Source organism: Neolamprologus brichardi, chromosome 22 (genome assembly GCF_056152115.1).
Source record: "Neolamprologus brichardi isolate AB-2024 chromosome 22, ASM5615211v1, whole genome shotgun sequence".
Classification (NCBI taxonomy): Eukaryota; Metazoa; Chordata; class Actinopteri; order Cichliformes; family Cichlidae; genus Neolamprologus; species Neolamprologus brichardi.
Window position 1 is genome coordinate 19,876,686 of NC_142124.1, and position 14,541 is coordinate 19,891,226.

The 14,541-nt window shown below is 42.6% G+C and overlaps 2 protein-coding genes across 2 annotated transcripts; both read left to right on the forward strand.

Annotated features, from left to right (window-relative positions):
• Window positions 1-799: 799 nt before the first annotated feature.
• Window positions 800-6,834, forward strand: tmem196 (transmembrane protein 196). Its single transcript, XM_035906573.2, has 5 exons — window positions 800-964; window positions 3,056-3,112; window positions 4,842-4,977; window positions 5,939-6,057; window positions 6,139-6,834. The coding sequence occupies exons 1-5, from the start codon at window positions 800-802 to the stop codon at window positions 6,208-6,210; spliced, it is 549 nt and encodes a 182-aa protein (XP_035762466.1). The 3' UTR covers window positions 6,211-6,834.
• A 3,153-nt stretch (window positions 6,835-9,987) lies between these two features.
• On the forward strand, window positions 9,988-13,697 carry polr1f (RNA polymerase I subunit F). The gene is made up of 4 exons (XM_006787691.3): window positions 9,988-10,334; window positions 11,749-11,890; window positions 12,127-12,335; window positions 12,549-13,697. The coding sequence occupies exons 1-4, from the start codon at window positions 10,033-10,035 to the stop codon at window positions 13,018-13,020; spliced, it is 1,125 nt and encodes a 374-aa protein (XP_006787754.3). The 5' UTR covers window positions 9,988-10,032; the 3' UTR covers window positions 13,021-13,697.
• Window positions 13,698-14,541: the final 844 nt, after the last annotated feature.

Genomic DNA, 14,541 nt, shown 5'->3' on the forward strand with positions numbered 1-14,541 from the left:
ATAGAAGAGCGCAGAAGTGTGAAAACATGGTTAATCATTTCTGGTTGTAGACAAGCACATGCTGGAAAAGCAGAGTCACGAGCTGTCACCTTCTTAATCAAAGACTGTAAATATCACTAAAGACGCAGAAGTGGATAAATCTATTACCCAAAGTTGGAACTAATATATAAAGAGAACAAACACTAAGTTCCAGAATGTTTGAAGAAAACAACAAAAACAAACAAAAAAACAAGAACTAAACAAGCTTTTTTCAGGTTTTGCTAAAATAATCGCTGTTCTGTTTTATCCATTTATAAAACTTACATATCAGTGTAGCTTTTATATTTATATTTAAGTGACAGGTGTTTCCTGTCTGTGGTTTCGTTTAACGAACGTCACCATATGTTACGTTTCATCGCTGTGGGCGGAGGCTGAGACTCACGAACTCCTAGTAACGGCCCTGGATGTGCACGCGTGCACTGTTTGTGTGTGTATATGGGTGCATGCTTGCGCGCGCGCCATGGCGTTTAAGTACCCTGGACAGCGCCGTGCGTTGTGCACAGAGGAACTTCAGCCGAACGCTCCTTTACCACAATAATCTCCAACCAGAGAGCCAACGCTTCCCCCACCTCCTTGTTTAAATAGTTTGTTAGCCGCTTCTGTAAGTTCGCTCCTCTTCTCTTTGCGCTTGGATACACTTTTTTCGCCTCTTCCAGTCGGATATGAAGCAGTAGAGCAGCGCCGCCCTCGGAGCATCGAGAAGCGGACTCCCGCCTCAGCGCCTCCCTCCTGCTGGAGCTGGAGAGATGCCCGGGGCAGGATGTGCTCCAGCCGCAAGATTCTGTGGAGCCTGCTCCTGCTGTCCTTGGTGGAGGTGGGCCTGGGTGTGGCGAGCATCGTCCTGGGAGCGGTGGGCATCAGCTGGGTCCGGGGCGATCATAAACCGCAGCAGGGAGACGCTTCTCCGGTCTGGAGTGGACTCTGTGTACGTCCTTGGAGCAACTCTTGTCGCTACTTTTTTGTCTTTGTCTCACTTCCCCAGAGGATAAGTATCTCCAGGGATCGTGCTGAAAGATGAGACCGTTAAAACTCAAGGGAATTACCTTGCTCTTTATAGAGCCTGCTAGAGACAGCATGTGCTGCATGTCTGTAAGCATTAGAATATCAAAATAAGGGAAACATGTTCTGGTCATATAAGGGCTAAAGGACTAGACTAGAACTTTAATATATTTATACACCATAAATTACAGCACCTAGGTTAACACTGATATTTAAAATGTGCCGAAAATCAAAGAAAAATCTGAAAGATTTTTGTATTTTTCCCTCTAAAACTTCTCAAAAAACTAATTGACTCCAAATATTTTTGTCTTATTTAAGCTCCTATCAAATAAATCCATTCTGCTTACAGAAATTCTTTGTTTGAAAAAGTGGAATTTCTGTTCATATTTGTGGTTGTTTTCAAACTTTCAATACCTGGCGTGGTTTTGCTGACACAGCTTCATATGGTATTTGCCTATAAAAGCCTGGCAGACACACAGCCATTTGGCCTGGCGCACTGGAGCTAAAGATTGGCTTTATTAATTGATGCTTGATTTACTGCTCATTGCTCGGAAGGGTCGGAGCTTTTAGACCCATCTACGTCCTCTCAGTCTATCGAATGTGTCTGCTCCTGTTTCTGCGCTGCTCTGAGTCTCATTGTCTCGATTTTGCCACAGAACATTTAAAAAGTTTTGTTCCTGGCATCTTAAGCAGCCACATACCTTGAATCATCTATGAGTCATAAAGAGTCATCTATAACATTATCATCGGTGTGAGACGGCTGCTTTGAAAGACTGCTTAAGTGTAAATATGTGGGTGTGCATCAGACGGAGGAAAAAAAGCATTTACTGATATATCACAGTATATAGGTTCCATATCTGGGCGTGAGTGCACTTAAAGTGCGCGTGATTCCAGCAGTGTAGATGAAGTTCCTGCAAAGATGTTATGCAACGGGTCATCTGTGAGTTCAACCACACAGCTGTTGAGCTCTGTCTGCTGAGTCAGCCACCCAACTGTCCAAGAGTTTCAGTCTTCTTTCGGGACCTGGGAATTATTGTAACCCACTGACCGGTGACTTTAGAGGACACTGACTCTCCAACCTTTGGTGCCTTATTGTGTTGAAACAGTGTGCATTAATAATTTATCATTTCTGCAACTTTGGATTAAGTTTCAGAACAGTGGAGCAGTTTGGGTTTTGGTTTGTTTTTCTTTGCAATGAACAGCAAACCTGAATCGTGAGAAGTTTTGTAAAACAGGAGAATTGTCTATTTAAAAGATCTCCAGTTTTGAAAGCAGGCAGAGCCCTAAAATGATAAAATCATATATTCTAATCTATCTACTGTCTAATTACCTGATTAGGTGAATAGGGCAGTATAGTTATAAGATTGTAAGAATGTTTTTACAGTGAAACAAGAAACTAAACCACAATTTTAAACTGGCAAATATTATCCTATAAAGTACACATGAAGATTTGTGTGTGTGTGTGTCTGTGTGTGTGTGTGTGTGTGTGTGTGTGTGTGTGTGTGTGTGTGTAGGTGTGTGTGTGTGTCAGCTCAACAACTTGATCCATAGGTAGGAGACTTTATAAAGAGCTGAAAGCTCTTGAGGGACTCTAATAAGTGCACCTGGCTCTTAGAAATATTTATCCATCCATTTTCTTCTCCTTATCCAATTATCTAAGGTTGGGGTGGGGCTGGAGTTTATCCCAGCTGCCATAGGGTGAGAGGCGAGGCTAACACGGAGAGGCTGTCTAGAAACATTTATATATTAAATAATAATAACCAGACAGTGTAAATGATCCTGGAATAAAAAATAAGAGGGCGCGTCTACTTTTTCCACCAAGATCCTTCTGGAAATGTTATTTTTAGAGGGAGAAAACCACACGTGAATAACTGATTTCAATGACTGTTATTTTCAGCATTTCCCATTGTTGCATCAGGGACGGGTGCCATAAAAAAAGAAACTAAAAATTTCTCATGACAAACTAACTTGAACTCACAGAGGTGTTAATTTACTTGCTGTCTTTCTTTGCTTCCAGTTTCTGGTCTGCGGGATGTGCGGAGTGCTGTGTGCTCGAAAGAGGACTGGCCTTATCGTAAGTACATACATACTGAATGAGCTCGGTTTATTTCTCCAAGTAATTTCCTTTTTTTAATGCCTGTTAGTCTGTAGTGTACAAACAACAGGAGCCCTATGTGAATGCAGTGAAATGATATGATGCATGGGAGGGGTACCAAAATCCAACTTTAAACACACTCCAGGTCATTAGTTAGTGATTCACATTTCAGCAGTTTGTACTGAGCTATTTCCAGGATGGTACCAGTTTCTAGGAATTAGGCAGAGACACCAGGAAATAGTTCGAGAAGGCCTGTAGCCTTTGCTAGAGGTAGAAGGTGGATTTTGTTTTTTTAGCTTTGAACTGAGCCAGGTTGTTTTCTTGTTTCTACCTTTTATGCTGAGCTCAGACAAGCTAACTGTCACGTGCCTGGGAGCCTTTTTCATTCAGTATTTGCTGGAATTATGATGCAGATGTCTTCTGTTGTGGATGTCAGATGCAAAGTCATCTGTATCAGGAATACTGAACACAAAGCATACACAAAGTCTGCATATTCAACAATGAAAGAACTCCTAAAGGTGTGTGTGTGTGTGTGTGTGTGTGTGTGTGTGTGTGTGTGTGTGTGTGTGTGTGTGTGTGTGTTGCAGCAGGTGCAGTCAGTGTGCTCTGAGAGAGACATCTGAGGAAATAAGAGGAGACAAGCAGTCACCTCTCTTCCCTTTCTGTCGCTCTTTCTGTCTTTTTTACAGTCTCTCAGTGTCTCCCAGTCCTGGTGTTTCTCTCTGACTCCCTGTCTCCTGCAGGGAGGAGACTAATGATGGATCAATGTCAGCGCAATCTGCTGTAACAGAGACATCCCTCAACCTTTCTTTCCCCCCATCTCACCCTGTCCAACTTTTGTCTCCCTGTCTATCTCCTCCTACTCATGCCTTTCCTTTTTTTCATCACTATATCTATCCATCTGCCTCTTCCATTCACTCTGTCCCGGCCGTTATGTCGACGCTGCGACTCTCTCCATTTTTCCCTCCATCTTCCTCCAGCGCCCTCCCCATGTCTGCCTGTGGGGTGATGATTGCATTAGGTTGGTTTGGCTCCGGACCCCTGCCAGCCACTTTCCACACTTCCCTGGGTAACGACTGAAATAGGAGATGCCGTTTTCCATGTGGTTAAAGGCACTAACGGCATCTGCACAGGGAGCGGTGAAAGAGGGCTCGCTCTCCAGATGGAATACAAACACATTCACAATTAGTGGAAAGCATATGAATCATCTGGATTTTATTATCTTGATAAGAAGGTGATGGAAGTCTAACCATTTTCTCATCAGATTCTACCCAGAAACAAATAAATAAAAAGATGAAAAAATCGGATTCTGAAACTGGGATTTAGTTTTTCCGGTTCCGATCACAATTTCCGGAGAAGTAATCCGTAAAATGCGATTCATTAAACACACAAATCAGACACACACTTTAACACAGACACGCACACACAAATACAGCAAGTGAGTGATGCAAGCATATTTACAAGCTGCACATCGCTCCTGGAACCGGCAGTCGGCTTTGAGAGTGATCCAATTTTCTAATGGCGAATGAGATTTATTTTGACTGATAGCCATTACTCATCGCCGCAGCCTTGTTCCAAAACAGCAGAATGATGGAGATGGAAGTTCAGTAGTAATTTGTATATCTCCGGTCTCATCGCATTTTGTCACTTGGTTTACAGATTGGTTGATAAGGTCTCAATTTTGCAGCTTACCTCCCTTGTCTTTCAGATGATCCTCTTTTCAGCGTGCTGCATCTGTGGTCTCATTGCCGGGATCTTAAACGTCCAGTTTGTTCGGGCACTGAACAAACGGCCGGACAAGATGCAAACAATCCACCTGGCTGCAATGACTCTGGCTTGTCTAGGTAAAGATAATAACAAGGACGCAAGACGTAACACAATCTGATGTGACGCAATTGAAAACAATTCACGTCTTTGTCTATTTTTCATCGTAAGATAAGAACGTTATTAGTCTCTGTTCAAGTATTTGAAAGGGACTAAATGTGGGGGTAAAGACAAAGCATCTCTTTATTAGTCACCTGTCAATACTAACAGTATACCAAGCATTTCTTATTACTGCTAATCACATTTATCTCAGCTCTATCTCAACAACTCTCCAGTGCTCCTCCACCCTCCCCAAAAAAGCTTTGTCAGTTTTATTCAGAGAAGAAGTGCCTCTTCGTTTCTTTTCTGAAGGTCTGCCGGTGTACTAGTCGCTCCATGAGGTTGTGCTTGGAGCTAAATGTTGATGCCAGTGTTAATATGGATCCTTTAGTAGGTATGTTACAGTTTTAGCATGCAAACCACATTAGGGACATAATATTTGCTAGTTAGCGATACATCAAAGTCACTTTGGCTTAAAGAAATTGTCAGGGATTAAATGCCCTAGAAGTCTCTGAATGGGGCCATAATTTCAAAAGTAATCAACCAGCAACTGAGTCCATAAGCCCATTAGGAGAGAATTTACCGAGGACATAAATCAAGAGCGAGGTAGTTTAATTTTCTCATAGATATTACACACACACACACACACAACTCTAATTTGGATAAGTGGAAGAAAATGGATGGCTTGATAACTAAATAACTGAAATCAAACGAGGCATTGAAGCGTTGGCTTCACTTGTACCCGAAGGCTACGTCCATCTTTTATGCAGTCCATATACAGACTTTGGCTGAGACGTAGAACTTCATAAGTGAAACTCTTTCCATACTAGCACTAAAAAATAGAAATCAGACGATCATCCAGTACAGTATGTTTTATCCTCTGGGGACTGAGTCTTTTTCTGTTCACTTCTGTGTAAAATACCCTTTTCCGGTCTTATCCAGGGATCTCGACCTGTACCTTATCCACGTGGCTGACTTGTCGTCTGGCAAGCTCGGAGCAGCAAAGGATGTTCTTGGAGAGGGAACACTCGCTACATCATTCCCATGAGATGACAGAGAAGGTAGTAAACTGCATGATTCATCTTTAGCTGCTGTCGGAAGTTTTTTTCCTAAGCAGGTTTGTGTTTGTGTGTCTCTAACAGGAGGTCCTGGACAACTCCAGTAATGGTATTCCTCAGATCTCCTATAATGGACACACCGCGGCGTCTCCTTGAGGAAGTTTCAGCAGGAGGTGACTTGCAGACTTAAACAGAAGCAGTTACTAAAACTCATGCTGTCACGCAGCTAATGCAGCTTGTAGTAGACTGCATTTAACTGTATCCTGACTGCAGGAACTGAACCAAATTTGTCGCCTTGGAACCCGTTTACCTGCTGACTGATGAAACGGAGAGCGTGAAGGAGCCGTTTGTGCTTCTGAATATTATGCAAACATGGGTTCAAATACCTTTGGTTTAAATCTCAGCAAAGCCGGGATGGTGATGACGAATGAAGCGACAGACATCTGCGTGAAATCCTCCAATTTGTGAGCGGGAAGGATACATTTCATCCAGTCATATCAAAGCGATGAGCACAAACCAAGCATGCAACTGATTCACTTGTTTAGAAGAGCTATTTCAGTCTCATCGTCCTTATTCTCTCTCTGTCATGTTATTGGTTTATGGAATCCAGATCTTGAGATAGCCTTTGGTAAACTGTATGTATCATCTGATAATGGAATGCTTTGAGAGAAAAGTTACAGTGATGCACAATGTACTGTATGTATCCATGCTTGTAAATCAAACATATTTTTATAATGCTTCTTATAAAGTTCATTCAATTAAAGTACAACTAATATAAGAATTGCACAGTCTTGCATTTTGTTTTACTGCTGCTCTGTTAAATACATGTTGAGATGAATCTGGTTTTATGATCACAGTTTATGCAGATTAGCCTTTTTTTTTAATTATACAGTTGCCAATTTGTGTGTTTATAGTACATGAACACACACGTTTGAGGAAGTGTGTTTGTGTTTGTGAAGTATGTGAGCTTTGAGTAAAAATGTGATGGGAGTGACTTTTCAGTTTGTAAGCCAGATTACAGCATTTTAATCAATACACTACATCATTGTAGGTGATAGTAACACACTGAAAAATCGCACACTATGAAGAACCGTATTTAAATGACTCAGTCATATTACCGAGATCCATGTGTTTTTTAAAAGCAAACAAAACAAAACACACACAGAGCAACCATCTCACACCTTGTGGGCTGTCTTCAAGCTCAGATCCTCTACCAGAACCTGGGAGCTTGAGGGTCCTGCGCAGTACCTTTGCTGTTTCTAGGACTGTGCTGTTCTGTACACAGATCTCACATGTTGTTCCTGGGATCTGCTGGAGCTACTCGCCCTGTTCAGGGAGTCACTGCACAGAGTAATCCGATTACCACTGGGACCACTGTTACCTTCACCCTCCACATCTTCTAGAGTTCCTTTCTCAGCCAGTGGTACTTCTCAAGCTTCTCGTGATCCTTCTTCCTAATTGCTATCACTCGGTATACAGCCGTCTTCCTCTGCTTGTCCACCACTACTGGTTGGTTAGCCGTCACCAGTTTGTCTGTCTGTATCTGGAAGTCCCACAGGGTCTTAGCTTGGTCATTCTCGACAACCCAGGGGGTGTGTCCCATTTTGATCTTGGGACTTCAAGGTGATACTCAGCACGGATATTTCTGTATCCTATGTCGGCCACTTGGTTATGGCATTCCACGTATGCCATGCCTGTCAGCATCTTGCATCCTGCCGTTATGTGTTGGATTGTCTCAGGGGCATCTTTATACAGCCTGCACCTGTGGTCTTACCTGGTGTGGTAGACCCCCTCTATGGATCTTGTACTTAGAGCTTGTTCCTGTGCTGCCATTGTTGGTGCCTCTGTGCTGTTGCTGTCTTTCAGTCCAGCTTCATCTACCACTTGTGGATGTCAGCCACTTCCTCTATCTGCCGGTGGCACATACCATGCAGTGCCTGTCCTTCCGTGATGGTCCTTATTTTTTGTGTTATACCTCATCAGTCACTTATTGCAATAGTAGTTGCATCTTGTGGATGTTGGAGCACTGAAGTTCAAGTAGTTTTGATGTTAGTCTAAATGCTGGGTGTCAAAGAACCCATAGGTCCCACATCTTCATGTAATCCCTGTGTAATACCATCCACCAGTTATCTATTTTCTCTTGTAAACTCATGCCTTATACTTGTCCTTCTTTCATTTTATGTGCCATTTTATTTATTGAGTCATTTACAAACTATGTACTTATGCACTATTTCCTCTACCACATTTGTCCCCAATATATTTAACATTTTTAATTTCTTTATCCAGTATGGTTCTTTTATAACTAAGCTATTAAATAATGATAAAATCAGTAAATAACAAGGGAAGTTATATTGAAAAATACATAACAGGAGAATTTATAGAGATTGGATTAAATACAAAGAAAAGCAAAATATCCATGTTGATATCCATGGATATAATGAACCACAGTTTAAGGCAATGATGATGCTGTTCAGGGTTCCCACTCTTGTCGTAAAGTTAAGTGACAAAGTAAATCAGTTTCATAGCACCCGTCAGACCTGCAAGTTTAAAATGCTTCACAGAGGAGGAAGAGCAATAAAAACCTGTTTCCTCCACACACATGCTTGCACACAAACACAGCTGTGACCTGTTATGAAGATAAGCTCTGACAACATCATTGCTGCTCAGCACCTCATTACAGTGTTTGCCTACTCCAGAGAAAAGCTCCAAACAGAGATGTGTGTGCATCTGCGTGCATTTATGCGTGTTTGTGTGTTGACTGGGGCCCACAGCAGCAGAAGCCGCAGGGAGCTAAGAAATCATGCACTATTTATCACCGTGACAGCAGACAGGAAAGGGCCATGGCTCCTAACAGAGCACCGGGTCTGCGATTCCTGTGAGAGTGTGTGTGATAAAGAGAGGGAAACGCTGAATCATGTGACCTCCTGCGGTGCTGCCCTGTCAGAAAACAGTAACACTAGATTCATCGGTGCATGTGTCAGGATATTTTCAGTGTATGCCTGTGTGTATGGCTGGACACGCTGCACTAGTTGCACTAATTGACACCTCAGGTCACCCTAATGATCTTAATGTGGCTCTGCGGGTGAGAATGGGATACAGAATCAATGATCATCTCCTACCACACGAGCTCCCTAACAGCATCCCTGCTAGGACTATCAGGGCCGAACTTGTAGATACATAACAAAGGGCATCAGGTAACTTACGTAAGCATCATAACAGCTACTTACAACAGCAAAGCTGCATGGTGTTCATTTGAATTTGCTAAAATTTTGTCTAAAGTTAAAAGTGATGCCGGTGAATGCCTGGGCCTACTTCTGCAGGAGGTTTCTTCCTGTTAAAGAGGAGTTCTTCCTTCCCACTGCCACCAGGTGCTTGCTCAAATGAAACACATTTATCTGTGGCTGCAGTTACTTTGCAGGGCTAAATTTTATTTATAAATTTAAAATGTGAAAATGAAATAGCCACTCAGAATAAGTTCACCATGTTACACAGGACATTCATTATTTAAACTAATAGTTTGGCCACATGCAACATTTAAATCCATCAACATGTTATGCCAGGAAACATTAAAGCATTACTGCACACAGACTAGCCATGTACAGCCATTAAGTCTGCAGTCGCTCATTTATAATCGTTAAAGAGTGTAAAAGTGTTTTGATAATGATTCAGTCTGTGCTCTGCAGACAAAAGGGGCAGTGAGTTATACAATTCTTCATATTTTCTAATGCTTTCAAGGATTTTACAATATTTCTGTGTCTAAAAAAACAATTAAACACAATACTTTTTGACAATCATTACTTAAAGATAGTGAATGGGATCTAAAATAAACTATGAAATAAGCTTGCAGTATGAAGTTTGTGGAGGACGCTTCTCTTCTTCACCAGCAGGGGGCAACAATAACAAATGTTTTTAACAGCAGTTCAACAATCCGCAAAGCGGAAGTCACCTCTTGTTTGTCTTCCGGTCTTTCTACGCAGCATGGCGAATTTGGAGCATGGTGAGGACAACCCAAAACATGTGAGAATGTCCGGTGAAACTCCCGACGCGTCCGTCCCGGACCAGGCGGCCCAAGAGACCCCAGCACCGGTAAAGACTGCTGCCGCTCTCCCGTTATCGATCCCGTCGTTCGCCGCTGCCTCCGAGCTGTTGTCAGCGCCCTACTCGTGTCTGGTCATGAACACCCACCGGAGACACATCGCCCTGCCGCCCGTGTATCTGAACAAGAAGAAGACGGGGATAAAGGAGGAGCTGGAGGCCGAGCTGCTCAAGTTCTCTCAAAGGTGCTTCTTTTTTTTCCCCGCCGACGATTTTATCCAGTCAATAAAGCATTTTGAGCCGGACAGCCCACTTTCCCACGAACACAAACACGCACACAAGCTGTGATGTCCTCTAGCCGCTGAGTTTTCGTGTTGCTGTCTCCTGTGTTTTAAAAGAACCTAGTAGCTACTCATGAAACATCCTGTTAGGTCCTTTATCGGACACGCACCTGCTGACGAGGTGGTGCTTTTAGGGGTTAAGAAGGTGGTGTTGGGAGGCTGTCACTGAAATGCAGACTTTTAGCTTTAATTCAGGGACTTTAACAAAATCAGTGCATCGATTGTCCGGAAAATACAGCCATAGACACATAATCTAACTCAGTTTAAATGTGTTTTTAAATCCTTTACAGTCAATGAGTGCCTAAAGTCTAAAAGTCATGAACATCACATCACTAACTGCTGTTTCTTCCTTTGAGAAGCTCTGCCAGGTCTTTACTGCAGCCACCAGTTGCTGCTTATTTGTGGGCAATAACTGCATTCAGTTGTTTGTTCAGTAACCGAAAACTTGCTGTATTTAGTAGAGATCAGGTGACTGACTTGGCCATTGACGATTATCTCTGCTCTTTGCCTCTGGAAACCCTTGGGTTTGTGATTTGCAGTGTGCTTCGGGCCATTGTCCATTTGCACTGTGAAATCAGTTTTGCAGCATTTGTCTGAATCTGAGCAGAGACGATCGCCAGGTCGTCCTGCTGTCACATCTATAAACACCAGTGATCCGGCTCCACTGGCAGCCACGCATGCTCATGCTTTAACACTTCCTCCACCGGGATGACAGATGACTTTGCTCTCTCTTATAGCTTTACTTTGGTTTTTCAGCCTGATGAAGATCATCTTTGTGTGCACTGATATCTCTATGGGCCACATAATGATAGTTCCAGTGAACAGCTACAAAATACAAGTTTAAAATTCTTTATTCTCCAGATTCTTTATCTGCTTGATTTATTGTTTAACACAGAGAGAGCAGGACTCTCCTGGCTAAAAACAAACACCTGTTACTCTGTTCCTGAACTGTCCTGTTACTTGTGAGCCTCTGAAACTTGAGGATTAAACAGTTAATGTAATTATTTTGTTAAACTCCTTGAGTTAAAGTTTATAATCTGAACTTGAATCACATCTTAATTGTTTGTTTTAGAACCCACTGTGGTGCTCTGCAGAGGTAAAAGTACCAACAATGTATGATTGTCTGCAAAATGTATTTTATGCATGAATCACTGCGTGCGGCCTTTTTAAATCCTTTCATACACCAGTCAGCTTTTAAAAGCATTAAAACCAGTAATGATAACGCAAAAAGGTTTGGTCTTCTCCTTTAAGTAAAGCATTGTCAGTTTAAATAAACTGTTAATGCACAAGATGACCCTGTTACTGTTGTCTCTTTCAGTCTGAACGGAGTCCCCTTAGCCTACGACAACATCAGGATAGTGAGACACCTCGGAGACATTTACGACGACAGCGGCTACGTCCACGTGGACGTGGAAGCCAGCTTTATTGTTTTTCAGCCACAAAAAGGACAAAAACTACGGGTGAGATTTACATTCACATTATTTAGTAGAAGCAGAGAAGCTGACGGGACCTTACCTGACATATAGTGTCTGTTAAGAGAGACCTGCACTTTTCAGTGTTTACTATTGTTGTAATATACAAGTGACATATTAAAACCTGGGGCTTTGAGGTGTACCTGTATTTTGTGGGAGTGATAAATTGCCTCTGATAAAATACAATAACTAACAGCGTGTATCATGTATTCGTCTGTTTGTAGGGTAAGGTAAATAAACTGGGAATAAGCCACGTGGGCTGCTTGGTGCACGGCTGCTTCAACGCCAGCATTCCCAGACCGAATCTGGTTACTGTGGAAACATGGAGAGACGCGGGGCCGAGGATCGGATCGGAGGTGGAGTTTGATGTGACGGCGCTCGACGCCGACACTGCTGGGGTGCTGCTGATCAGAGGACGACTGGACAAGACCAGGCAAGTGTGCAGTATCAGTGATGATGATTTTAGTAGCTCCGGGGCAAAACTAAAGGCCTCAGTATGCTCGCCGCTTTGTGGCTGCCGGTAGCATCATCACACCAGCAGTCACTGCAGTATTCTCCTGAACGATAGGCGAGCAACTCAGACCTTCACATCAGCACTGGTATGGCGCTGGCCTATATTGATTGTTTTTGTCTTTGTGTGCCTCAGAGTGCAGGAGCTGCTGGCCATGTGTGAGGGCACAGAAACCAGTGTGCCTGCAGGCGAGGAGGACCCAGAACCCACCCAGGATACTTCTGAAGAAACCCCAAAAAAGAAAAAGAAGAAAGTCAAAGAAGAGGAGATAGAAGAAGAGATACCAACCATATCTGCATGCCAGCTGGACAACGGTGTAACACCAGAGCCGAATGGGATGAGGGATGAGGTAAACGGCAATGAAGCCGCAGAGAACAAAAAGAAGAAGAAAAAGAAGAAGGAAAAACGTATAAAAGAAGAGGAGGAGGAGATTGATGTCTCTCAGGTGGCGGTCCACGGGAGCGACTCCAGCGGTTACATTAGTGACAAGCCAAGCAAGAAAAGGAAACGGGAATCAGGAAACGATGTGACATCATCTTTTAGTGAAGATCCCGACCCGGTGAAACCAAAGAAAAAGAGAAAAGTCAAAAAAGAGCAGCATGCCTAAAAAATGGTATCTTTACAAATTAAGTGAAACATTTGGAATAATCAAGGACATACTGGGTGTGTTAGTGATAGCGACGGCCCTGGAGGAATATCCTGACGTGCCTTAATCATTAAAGAGCCTGACTGTCATCCCAAAGTTGGCTCCTCGCCTCATAAACATAATGTTGGACATGCAAGAGAACATGGAAATGAGAGATCAGGAGTGGGCTTGACAGATTTTCCTCGCTTGTAGTTCCAGCCTTCGCCACATGGTGGAGCCAAACTGCTTCTTACAATCAGTCTGGCAGACAAAAATCCAGAGGCAAAAACTCACCAGCAGAGACAGTTTGATCATCTTTTGCTTTGCTGCTGTTTTTTATGTTTTCTCCTGTTCAGCATTTAAGAAACAAAAGCCAAACGACTAATGCTGCCCAGCTGACTTCTAGACTTTGGGTCATGCTTCCATACAGGTCTTAAACAAATTGTTCTGATTGTGACTGCAAAGCAAGGAGAACATGTTTTACTTAAATCCACAGTATTCAGTGAAAGGCCTGGAAATGAATCAGGCACAGTGACAGTGAAGCCATAAAATATTACTTTCGTGTCGCTCACTTCCTTTTGTCTTTAAATGGATTTTCTTTGACCGAGAGCAGAAATTAGCTGACAATAAAAAATATATATTATTCTCACCCTTTTAAAGAGTTCTTTATTTTGATATTTTGTCATGATGTCTACTTTTCAGTGATGATTTGACAGACCTGTGTTTTGTAAACACACTCCTGAGCAGCGCCTCGATTTCAGAGAGACAGAAATTCCTGTATTTTTGCAGTGTGCCGTGAAAAGTTTTGCAGCAAGCTCTTTTGCTTTGACCGATGGGAGTCGAGTGATAAAAAGCTTAGAGATAAGACTAAAGATCTAAGTGTTTTCTTTACTCTCTCTCACACACATGCACACAGAGTGAGGGAGAGAAATCCCCCTGCTTTTCAGTGGGGAGTCTAATTAGCTGTTAGGTGCTAAGAGTTGGAGAGCTTATCGGAAGCTGCCTAAGAGGAGAGATAAGGGGATGCGATTAACTTGGCTCATCTTCATCAGTCACACCTGATCTTACTTTTCTGTCATCTGCATGAGCTGCACCATCTGTGTGTGCATCTTTTTTGGGTGGACAGATAGGAGAACACTGCAGAGAGCCATAAAAAAGGGCTGCTTGTATCCAAAGGATCCAGTCTGACAAGAAACAACAGCAAAACTTCATCGTGAACTTTTTTTAAACTGTTTATCAATCATACACTAATAGAAAAAAAAAACATTAATAAGAAAAACTTGCGAAATATTTCCATTCCATTTTTCTTTTTAATCTTCAGCTGTCTGTACACAGTGTTGCTTAATTTTATTGAGGCTTGCAGAGATGTTTTTAAGCACAGCTCTCTTAAGGTCCCACCACAGCATTTCAGTCAGGTTCAGGTTGGAGCTTTAGTTGGAGGAGGAGAATCAAGGGTTTGCAATGACCGGGTCCTTTTGTTGTAGATTCACTGCTGTGCTTGGG